Source organism: Hippoglossus stenolepis, chromosome 12 (genome assembly GCF_022539355.2).
Source record: "Hippoglossus stenolepis isolate QCI-W04-F060 chromosome 12, HSTE1.2, whole genome shotgun sequence".
NCBI classification, from domain to species: Eukaryota; Metazoa; Chordata; class Actinopteri; order Pleuronectiformes; family Pleuronectidae; genus Hippoglossus; species Hippoglossus stenolepis.
In genome coordinates, this window is record NC_061494.1 from 17,414,434 (window position 1) to 17,426,842 (window position 12,409).

The 12,409-nt window shown below is 42.9% G+C and overlaps 1 protein-coding gene across 2 annotated transcripts in view; it reads left to right on the forward strand.

Moving 5' to 3' along the window:
- The window catches only part of ank3a (ankyrin 3a), an 86,757-nt gene that overhangs the window by 17,064 nt on the left and 57,284 nt on the right, over positions 1–12,409 (forward strand). For both annotated transcript variants that reach the window (XM_047342318.1, XM_035172647.2), the window contains exons 2-3: positions 11,768–11,869; positions 12,154–12,252. In XM_047342318.1, the coding sequence (XP_047198274.1) occupies positions 11,768–11,869; positions 12,154–12,252 (201 nt within the window). The remainder of the gene's footprint in view (positions 1–11,767; positions 11,870–12,153; positions 12,253–12,409) is intronic.

Here is a 12,409-nt window from a genome sequence, read left to right on the forward strand (position 1 = left end):
TTTAGTCTTATTATTCTAGTAAGCTTTAATCTTTTCTCTAACGACAACATATTGACCTCTTTCTTTGTCACGTGTTGCCCTCACTGAAATTTGAAAATGTGTGTGTCACATGTACCCCTCTCTCCTCTACATCTAATTCCACCTCCTGCAGCTCATGCATGTGACCTGCTGTTCACACAAGATTGCCTCTTATTATTGGTAGAAGTAATTTCAGTGCATCCACATGGTTCGTCATTTGCATTTTTATGTTCCAGTGATGTATCAAAAACTCACTCATAAGAAATCATGTATCAGTGGAGAACTGGCGTTTTGACCCACAAGGTGTTTGAAGATGGTTTATGGACTTAAGTCTCTTTAGTCATTAACCTGAGATAGCGTCACTTCTGTTCTACAGTGTGATGCACATCTAACAGCATGAATACAGCCCATATTTCAGTGGAGACAATTGTCATCTGAACAGGAGCAGCAGTTTTTCTGGGTGTGTTTTGATCTCATGACTAAAGTGGCATTTCCACTTAAGTAAATACTCCAGATGTGGACACATGTGAGACCTGTGATGTTTTCATGATGATGAAAGTACTTGTCATGCAGGAGACTGTCCACCAGAGTCCAGTGTTTGACTGCTGAACAGAATCTGCTGCAGGTCCGACTGAGGCTATAGAGGAGAAAAGCAGAAGAGGAGGAGGAAGAGGAGATGTTTGACTTGTCTCTGACTTTGTGCTCGATTTAACTGAACTTTGACATGTTGTGTAGTTTTGTTCTCTTGTCGCTGTTTGGCTGAGAGCTCTGTTCTTCTGCTCTATAACTTTGTGTCCTCCTCTTTGTCTGTTCTGTGTCTATCTTACATTCTCTTTTCTCTCTCTTATTATTGGTTATGTTGTTGAGTATTTAGTTGATTAACCTTGTAATTGTTTGGTCAATAAACTAGCATACAGCCAAAGTGACCATATAGTGAATAAAGCCTTTAAGGTGACGTCTTCTCTTGTTAAAACAACATCCCCAAACCCAAAGATTTCCAGTCACTATCTAAGTAAGGCAGCAAATTCGGCCTTTTCAGAACAAGAGCACATTTACTTTTAGATCCTTGAAAATGAAGATTAACCAAATATCAAACTGGATCATCAGTCGACTAATCTAATAATCGTTTCAGGTCTTCTCTCACTCTCCTCTATCTCTCCTTAGACTCTCCAGTCCTTCTGACCTTTTCTCTTCTCAAACCTACTCCCCCCCCACTTCTTTTCCCCAGTCTGTATTTCTTTGTCCTCTTCTTTGCTCTTCTGGAGTCTTTATGGTGACTTTTTGGCGGGACAGCTATTGATCCAGCATCGTGCACTAGTGTGTAGGTTTCACCCGAACAGCTGACAAGTCAGTTGGATGAAATCCAATGCGACATTCAGGTTCTCCCCGAGTCAGGGTCAGCGTTATTTCCCCTGGTCCCAGACACAGGAGAGACAGTAGGAGGCTTCGTGTGTAGTAGAACTACATATGATAATAAGTTTGGAAGTAATTAATGTTTTTTTAGTACCAGAAAAAACAGGAATGTAGTATTTAAAATGATGTGGATTTAATAGATATTTAATTTATTTACATTGTAAGATTTTTCTGATAAAGTAATAGCTCAGTAATGAATCTGATATTGTGGTGGTGCATGATGACGTCTGAGGTTTGCATATTCACTCATTGCTCCAGTTGAATGGTTCACCTATTTTCCTTTTCCAAGTTCCCTCCCTCCTCTCCTCTCCTCTCCTCCTCTTTCTGTGCTTTCTACCCTTCCTCTCCCTGCCTCCTTCACTTCCTCTCCTTATCCCCTCCCTCCCTGACGGTTTCATGTCCCAGGTGACAGAGAGGAGCTGTGCCCTTGAGCGGGCTCTGTGCAGCGGGGGCAGTAAATTTCCGTCTGGTGTGTGTTATGTGCTGTATCTTCTCCGCAAATACAGAGGATACTCTCCAGAATGAGAATGGTGGGATGTTTTACAGCTTCCCTCAGATGGCTGAGCTCACACATTATGGTTGTGAAAACCAGTCACAATTATTGCTTTTGCCCCACAGCCCTTTCTTTCCCATTTGAATACATAAGCATATATGTGTTTTCAGGCTTGAATTTAACATGCATAACACAGTTCGGATGCAAAGTAGTACTTCCAAGAAATTATATATTTCTTTTGCTTAATAATCCAAGCTATAATTTGACATTACATTCTACAGTACATCAATCATACAAAGGCACATTACTGAGAAATAATAAAAACGAGTTACAGATTTTATTTGAGTGTTTAACCTGAATAAAGTGAACAGTAAATCATTTATTTGGTCACAATGTTTCCTGAAGCACAGATTACAGTCACACTCAATATTACATCTGGTTGCATTACATATCACATCTGGTGATTTTATCTATAAATGGTTTCTCAAAAGACCAGTGAGAAACAATAAGTAGTACATTTTTCAAATAAATAAAGTATTATAATCTACCTATAGTAACATTTGAAGCTTAAGATCTCAATTGTACAAATCAATAAAGAGAAAATATAATGTTAAATGACAATATAAGAAAGATATAAATTATATTAATTGTAAATAAAATAGAAAATGATTCTCAGATGTAATATAATTTGATTGTTGACAATAGAGATCATTTTTCATAAGTACGCTTGACTCCCATCCTCCTCTGTTGTGACTTCCCCCCCGTAGCCATGGCAACCCGGCAGAATCCAAGCTGCTCGCTGCAGCGTTAGCGTGAAGGAGCCTGTGATCCACCGATCACATGTTCAAGTCACCTCTTCTGGTCCAGAGCATCTGTCACTCCCTCTGTCAGCTCTCACGTTCTCTGTCGCGGCCTCCTTTCGAATTTCTCTGACTCGCTCTCCAGTTCTCTTTGTCTCTCGTCCGAAAGCTGATAGCGCTGGAAAATACCCATGATGCAAGTGGTGCCATTCCTCTGGAATAGTGACAGAATGTGAAAGCGGCGGCTGAGGGATGGACGAGCTGCATGATATTACAGGCAGTGCTGCCAGGACAGCATTATTCCTGCTATAAATAACATGCACGGGTGGGACACTGATGAACTGTGCTTATCATTCATAATCAAAATGCTGCTGGCAGATGGAAAGTGTGTCCAGGGGATTTTCCAGATGCTGTAGAAGTTAACGGCCACAGCATTTGTTTACTCAGCTGTGGAGAGCGACTTTTCCATCAACAACAAAAATGTGTTTTTAGCCAAGTTTCCCTGCAGGAATAATGCTTCTGCTCAACGATGCTGCACCGCTAGTAGCGGCTGAGGCGGACATGATGTTTGGTTTATTTGCTGAATGATTGGTAATCAGTAGTTCTATCAGGCGAGACTTAAAGAGAAACAAATGAGACTGACAATGAAATGTAATTTATTGTGAACAAGAGGAACAGACTTTGGCAGAAGTTAAGCCTTGGAAACAGTCGTATGAATTAGGAGCTTTGGATAGAAGTTGACTTCCCCCGAAGACCAGACACTGGTGATGAGGAATGGAACATGAAGTTGGGACGTCTTATGAAGGGGCAGCTGTGGCAAAGGGGAGGTAGAGCGGAGGTAGAGCGGGATGTTCACTAACCAGACAGTTGTCTGCTCAATCTCAGCCTCCCCCATTCATTCATTCATTCAAGTGTGAATGGAAGGTTTCTTTGGCAAGACACCCCAAATCGGTGTGCCAGCAGTGTGATGGATTCACTGTTGTCCAAAATGATTAAAAACACATCAGTGAGCCTCATTAAAAATCCATGGCTAAAAGTGATCCCATCAAATGCATTATTTACTTCAGTTTGAGTATTTGCTATTTCCCAGTTGTTTTGGGAAATGTATCAATTCAATAAATTCAAATGTATTTTGTATTTGCATGTGGACTTGGGGCCGAGGGCCACAGACATGATAAGGATGTGAGAGAATATTGGAACACCTTTTGGTTTGAGTTTGTTGGCAGTACGAACAAATATATGAAAAAAGTACATGAAGCTATAGAGTAAAAATATTAATTTCTAGCATTCATAAATGTGATGGTTAACGAGTAGTTTTTTCAAAATTGTGTTTGTATGAAATCATATGGCCTCTTAAACATGAACATAAAAGCCGTGGGAGATCTTTACAGTTGTGAGTGGTCCTCCGAGATAAGATAATCACATCACATGCTTCACAGGTGTAATTACCCAAGATCCAACATTTAGGCCTGTGGCACGTTAAAGTGTGGGCTGTGGAAACGGCCATGTTACATGGACACACTGGTTAATGCTGCATGCTACACTTGATGTGGACGTTTCCGTTTCTTCTGCTGCATCAGATCCAGGCTCTTTGTGCACATTTTCCAGGGGAGCAGGGAGTTTAACTCGCTGCTGGTCTCCTGCACAGTGAGCAGGATTTGTGAGGGAGGGGGGGGATATCAGTGGGGGTGAGCTTCTCATCCCCAGTTCCTGCTCAGCTGACTGCTGAGGGGTGAGAGGTGGGAGTACAGAGGGTGTCCCTAATACCAAGGGAAAAGCCCCCTAATCCGCTGTCACAGTGTCCCCATTGATTGTGGGGCGGCCCCCCCACTGGTCCACTTTCCCCATAAATAGCGTCTGGTGTTATTGTTGTTGCTCTCTGCTGTTATTTGGACTTGAAAACTTCCCTGAGCAGACACACGTAGAATCAGCACTGTTAGAGCAATAAGCCTGGAAACACACATTCACGCTGGTCTTTGTCGGTGTGGAGGAGAAAAAGCTGATCAGCAGGATGATAATACAGAGCCATGTGTTGGCAGAGGATGGCAGGGGGAGTGAACCAGTGAGTGGGAGGAGGGAAAGAGGGAGAGTGGGTGGGATAACACGAGAGGGGAGGGGAGGGGGTTTGACATATCCCACTCGAGTCACCTCAGTTAAAGTATTTGTCTCAGCTGCTATTTTCAGCTCGGCCCCTCTTGCCTCCCCAACCTTGGGTATCAAGATCTCAGTGTCAGCGCCCCCCCACCACCACCACCACCCCTCAGAGTAAATGAAGGTGAGGAAGAAAAGGAAGGAGGCAGAGAGGGAGGAGGGAGACGCCTCGGCTATTATGGTAAGTCAAGTGCTCCTCCTGCATCCCCCCCCCTCCCATCCGTTTCGAAGATGCTTTCTGGGGCAGGGGCCAGCTCCTGTGAGGCGGCGGGATTTACCCATGTTGACACATTAAAAAAAAAAAGAGAGGGAGATGGGGGGATGACAGGGAGAGAGAGAGAAGCAGCAGAAGGGATTTGCAGTGTGTCCCTGAAAGATGCTTTGTTTACTCGCCGCTGCAGAGTTGGATAGACCCGCTCTCCTCTTTCCTCCCCACTCCTCCATCCCTCTTTCTTTCCGGTGCACGACGTTAACCAGGCAGAGGAAGGAGCTGTTGTATCCTCCAGTGCTGTAGCATCTCGTTTCCCTTTTTTTTTTCTACTCTTGTTACCTGAGCTGACGGCACCTTGCTGGTCCCTCAGAGTGGGCTCGGTGCCCAAGAGGTTAAGATAAAGACGGAGCTGACAGAACAGATGAGGGGTTAACTGTCTGAGCTCGGGTTTCACTCCTCTTCACACAGAGGAGGGAAAGACAGAGAGAGAGAGGTGGACATGGCTGTGGAGGACGGTGCTGTCTTCCTGACACAAGTGAGTAGTGCTAAGACTTGGATTTATTCTCATTTGCTTTATTCTGAAGACTGAGATTTGTGCTGTGTGCTGATGTCTGAGGTTGATGTTGTGGATTCAGTGATGCAACAACTACAGTCCTGTGTATCATGAATTATGACTGAACTGGGGTTTGGCTCTGTACGAACTCAGAATCAGAACGGTGCCTGAAAGGGGGACATGTTTGAAACTGCATGGCAACAACATACAGGATGTTGTTCCAGTGCACATTTAAGTATTATTCTCAAATGCCCACTGACTTCATTCATGTTGTTTATATGCTTTCGACATTTTAGGAAATATGCTTATTTGCTTCTCCAGACATTTTCAAAGCAGTTGCTCTTTTAGCTCAATGCAGCTGAACAGCTTGTTTTGTTGTGTTATTGTTGAAGTGAATGTTTGTCAGTGCATGTCTGTATCTTGTTTTTTTGGGATTAATAAAGTTGTATCTACATATAATGTTGGTTCTATTAGAGGAAGTGAAAGAGAGGAGCTGAATCACACTTGAAACAGAGCGTTTGTAGAATTTGATAAAGCATTAGTTTCTTTCTCAGTAAAGCTCTATTTCATTGGAGAAAGGTTCATTGTTGCCTTTTTAGATGTGAAATGGGTCTATAGTATTTACTCATTCATTCATTCTTTTATTTACTTACTTATTAATTGAATGTCATTCCTGCTAGTGGCCATCAGGAGGCAGGACGCTGCTATAACAGCATCAAACCACTTCACTCCTTTGTCGTACTACAAGAAAGATGTGGTGCTTTCCACGATGCTTTTCCTACAGCTGTGTTTGTTTTAGAGCCATGTTGATGCTTGAGATAACACGATGCATGCACACAAGAAAATCTGAACTCTCTGGTTATAGATTATTATTCATTGTGTTATCAATATCATGCTTTCCATCCTTACCTCTATCAGCCTTGATAATGATTTTCTGGCATGAGCATGTTGACAGGGAAATGGGAGCATTAATTCATCAATGGCTTTGCTATATTTAGCCTTGAAAGAACCAGAGGAATCAGGATACTACGAAGGACTATTTAGGGCAGTCGGGGGGATTGGGGGAGTGCGGCGGTTTAAAGATGGGAGTAATGGAAGTGGTGGTGGTGGGTGGGCTGAGGTCCTCTGGCACCGCTGGGTGTTGTGGCCGACCACTGGAAGCCCCTGTCTTTGTGCTCATAGAGCTGTGGAGCACGGAGTGTTTTGTGCTGTCAGGAGAGCAGGGGATAAAGTGAAACAATGCAGCCGCTGCTGGTCCGGCTCTCCTCCCCTAAGCTCGCTCAGTTCACCCAGAGCCGATAACATCAACACGCCCTGTGTCTCTGTGTTTGTGTTTACATCCTCTCACCTGCATGTGAACAGTGCAAAAAGAGTTTGCAGACATGTAGGTGTTGTCCCTCTTGTACTTGTCTTTAGAGCTAAATGTGTCCTTGTTTTGCCACATGCTCGGTGCAGAGTGCCAGACTGACATATTGGAGTCTGGCATCGTATCAGTCTTTATTCAGCTAAATATCCTCTATCCGTGTAGATTATCACTGCGTTGATGTCATGAGGAGAAGTGCCAAGTACAGATTCAGCAGAATGAACAACACGTGCTCTGCTGCTCCAACATGTCTCTAAACTCAGAGTGGAGGGAAAGAGGTGAACTGTTTGAGATCATGAGAGACACCCTGTCCCATTTCAGTGCTACTTGTTTTCACCTCAGCCGCCAGGTGGCTGTTTGAATGTGTAATTAAACTCCAGAAACAGAGAGCAAATTAATTTATATTTCTATTCATATATTTTGTCACAAATACATTTCCAGGAGCGATGTCAACACCACTGAGCTTTAATGTTGCTCATCTTCAACGACTTTGACAGTAAAGCTGCTTTCAGACAAGCACTGAAGTCCAGACATGTTCCTGATCTTTTCCAGAGGGGCTGAATGTGAGAATATAAATGTTAGTTGCTCACAGAACTTTTTCCCACCTGCCCCCTAGTGAAATGTCTGGAAAACGTCCATGTGAGTCCATGTGAGAATAGAGCAGGGAAATAGAGTTAGGGTTAGCCTAACCCTAACCCACGCGACTGACAAATCCTGCAATACAAATATATCAGGATGAAAAGGAGGAGCCATACAAACAGGCCTGGAGGAAAAGACAAGGAGATTCAAGAGCTTTTGAAAACAACACTGGTGTTTATGTGCTGTAAACAAAAACCTCTGATTCCCACAGCAGAATGTATCCATCATGTTCAGCTCCACAGTGTCAGCCCTCACCTGAAGGATCATCTCCTGTTGTTGTGAACACGTCTGACCCGGACAATCTCCTGCTGTTTTCTTCATATGTGAAAGTCAAGAGTTCATGTCTGAAAAGAGCTGAAGAGATTTTATCAAACCTACATACTTCAGCCGTTAAACTTTAACGTTTTTCTCTCCCTATACTTTAAAGAGCGTCTGAAAACAGCAGTCATTAACCAAAGGGCATTTTTAATTAGATATGAGACGGTTAATTGTCATTTTTACAGCAACTTGCCCTCAAAATTAACGCCATTTCTGACTTTGTAAGACTGTAATTGGGAATGATGGTTAAACTCACCGCTTTACCAGTTATTACCCGTGCGTCGGATTTCTCTCCCTCTTTCTCTTTCACCCTCTCCCTTCTATCCACCATTAGATTAATGCTTTCCTTCAGGCTTACCTAGTCTGTAATGGCCCCATTTTCTCTGAACCTCTGATCTGCGGCGGCTTAATGATATTTCTCTTGCTAATCTCTTTCCTCGTCCTCGGTAATGCTTCGTTCACAAAGACTTGAAGATCCGTCGTGCTGGACGTAGATCGGATACGCGCGGCGGGTCGGACATGTTGGTCACTGGTTTCCACTGCAGGCATTAAAGGATAAAGTGACGAGAGCAATGAATGGTGACTTATGGATGAAGACTACTTAATCTGTTGGCACTTAAGCTTAAGCAGATGCTGAAGGAGAAGCAAAGAACACTGAGTGATATTTAAATGCTAAATTGAACCCTTCAAAAATCATGTACACTTTAACGTTATATTTAAAATTGTTCCCTAAAATGAGAGCTTGTGATTTCTGTAAGTGCGTCAATATCTTCTTGTTGTGTTATATATATAAAAAACCACATCTGCCAGGACAAAGCAACAAGATTACAGTATTAGATATCATGACTTATATAATATTTAAAGCTGTGAATCACTGAGTAGTTGTGATGCACGCTGCCCGTCCTCAGCAGTGCAGCCCTGTGTATTCTAATGTCAGAGGTTTTAGAGCCGTCAAGCATTTGGTGACACTTGAACAAAGCCTGAGAGTCGTGGGTCACACTGCTGTACAATGCATGGCTCTCACTGAGGACACATATTACGTAAGAGATGGGACAACTGTTGGGATGGAGGCTCACACACACACACACACACACACACACACACACACACACACACACACACACACACACACACACACACACACACACACACACACACACACACACACACACACACACATGCTGCACAGAAATTATATTATGTTGATATTATGAATTGAATAATTGCTGATGAAGTTAGTTGGATTTTGGGCATTAGCTAACTTTTTTTAAAATGTTGTTGATCTACCAGGGAAGTAAAATACAATAAGATAAAAAAAACTAAAAACAAATAGATAAATGGAAAAATTCTAAGTGCACATAACCAGAAAGAAACCCACCACCACTGGCAAGTAGCAGACTTCTATAACTTCACAAAGCATTGAACTACAGCCACGTTCCTCACTTTTTGGGGTCCCCTGGAAACATTTGTGGGACTTTGCAGTGGTTGTTTTAAATTTGAAGACTTTTTATTCACAAAAGAAAACTATATCTATGACTAGAGGAAAGAAAAATGTGAAAAAGCATAATACATCTCCTTTAAATATAACAGTTATACAGTCGAACATCGAGTTGTTTGAATAGATCTTTATGTAAGTTAATGTATAAATTGTCTAAATGTTCTCATGATCTGGCTCAGTTTAGATTCCCTTCCTGTTCGTATATATGTTCTCTCATCAGTCAAACAGTGTTTTCATTCCTGCAGGACACCACATGTAAACAACAGTCACTGTGAATTACGCTGATACTATATACGACTTGTACACTTAACGCAGCAGTAAAGGAAAGTATCCGAGGAAAAGTCCCAGCAGGAGTTTGACAGAGAGCTGGTGGAGGATACTGAGTTCTGGGAATAAACAGGTCTCTACTAATTCTATCATCCAGAAGATATAGAATCTATGAGTCTCATGAGTTTGCTCTTCATCACGGACATCTAGAATCATAGAAACACAACACAACTGAGTTCACAAGCCAAGTGAAGTGTCCATTTGCACATCCACACAAACTTTTTGTCGTGTGGCAACAGGAGATTTAGGCCAGCGTACTTGATGTGTATGAGTTTTCACAGTCAATTGCCTATTTCACAGCATAGGGCAGCAGTGGTTGTAATGCAGTGCTACCAGGGACCCTCACTTCATTACCTCCAGCAGTATTATGAAATCATTTTTAAGTGTCTTTAAACCTTTTACATGTTTTACAATGTTACTTCCACACACTAACCTAGTAATGCTAGTGGTTTATCTGTGATCGTTGTTGACCTATGCCTCACATTTGTTGCTCAATATTTTTGTATTTCATCATGACTTTTCTCAAGGCCACAAGAACAGAGAGGTCATTAGTTGTCCGGTGCGATGGAGCAGTCCTCTGGGAGCTGGGGGGGGGTTATGGAAAAAGGAAGAAGACATTTCTAGATGCGGACTGATTAGCTGCAGAGATTTAGCTTAATGGTCCCTTGTAATCGGGGAATGACTTAGTTTCAAGTTAACCTTGTTTCCTCTGCCAGTGTTTTGTTTACCCTAATGCTTAAGTGACACATCTTTTCCTCTTACTGTTTTATTTATCCGTGGAACAATCTGATGCTGCATGTCTTGGTCTCTCACATTTTGGCTTTGGGTCACATCCCTCTCTGTTCGTCAGAGTTATTTCTGGAAAAGCGTGACCGAGGGGGAGGCGGAGAGCACAATGTTGGATAACCGCTCGTACTGTTTGGCTGCGCTGGGTTTATCCTTAGTGTCTCCGGACGCAAAGACTAAATTTAGCACGTCTTTGCTTTTGATAATTCAGGGGAATTTGTATTTTTTGAGCCTCGATTATAAAGCAGCATTTTCACAGCCTCTCGCCCTCCCGCTCGCAGCGGCTCCAGTGCTGAGTTTTACAAAAAGCTCTTAACAAGGCTGCTGCGAGGACGGAAGTCAAAATGTGCAGAGTTGGCTGTGTGTCATTTTATGTCAAACCAGACGTCTTAGGAGCAAACATGAACCTTCGTCTCTTCTTCTGTCTCTTTGGCTTTCTCCCTCTCTCTTTCTTTGTGTACTCTCATCCCTCTTTCCATCCCCCCCCTCCCTCTCTCTTCCTCTCACACACACATGCACACCACATTTGTCATAGGGACAAAATATGCTTGCCTCATCAATTTATTTTGGTGTGCAAAGCCCTATTTCTGTAGTGAAATAAAGGGACAGCCAAGCAGAATAGAAGATGCTCTGCTTCTCGTAGCAACGCGACACTGAGTCGCAACTGCTCTCCTGCTGGATTCAGAAGAGATTTTCTGTGGAAGAGGGAAGAGAGGAGGTCTCTGTGGCAGCTGTGAGGACCACCCAGCCACCATACTTCCCACCTTTGGGATTCAGAGACGTTTGGATTAAAGAAAGCTGAAACAACAGTCCAGCGGCTGTGATGGGTGACCGAGGGTGATGTGACATGTTGGGAAGATGTGCTGCGGCTGCGTTCTCATGGATTTACTTTTTGCACTGTTTGCGTTTTAGCAGACTTCTAACTTAAAAGGGACGATGGACCTCCTCTGTGTGTGGATATTGGCTTTGTTTTTCCCTTTGTTGAGATGTTCTTTGGATGTGTGAGAAATTATGACAGAGTTCTACCTGGTACAGTAACATTTTGGCATTTGTATGTGCTTTTGTTCTCCTCTGTGCACAACTGAAATGCTGATGCAGTTGGAAATTTTACGCAGATAAACATGTGAAGTGTCTGACCTGACATTGTCTTCTTCTCTTTTCTTTCTCTTTCTCTCTTGTCTCGTTTTTCTCTCGCAGTCTGACAGTAATGCCAGTTACCTGCGAGCAGCCCGGGCTGGAAACCTTGAAAAGGTCCTTGACTACCTCAAGTCGGGGGTTGAAATAAACATTTGCAATCAGGCAAGTTTTCTTACACTCTAATTAAGAAAGTGGAAAATGTTCATTTGAATCTTTGTCCTCCTCAGGGTCTCTCCTCCACACACGTAAACATGCTTTTCAATCACATACTGCTGCGTCAGCTAAATTTCAAATGAAGAGCTCGAGGGCTCGAACTGAACAAGCAGGATTATTTCAGAACATTTTTATGATTTTAATCCATCCATTAAGCACAATTACACATTATGTCACAGCGTCATTTTCGTGCATGAGCTGCGCTTACTCAGCTGAATGTGTGTCTTTCTCAGAATGGTCTGAACGCTCTTCATCTAGCCTCCAAGGAGGGGCATGTGGAGGTTGTTGCTGAGCTGCTGAAGCTCGGAGCCGCGGTGGATGCAGCCACAAAGGTAAAGGAGACCCTGTCACCTCTTGCAGCTCACCTGATGTTGTGGTCGACTATATTTGGATCCCTGCACGAAACGTATTGCTGCAGTGTAGTTACAGTTTGGCTGCTGCGAGTGTGAAGCCTTCATTAGTGTTCAATATCGGATCAATATTTAATGA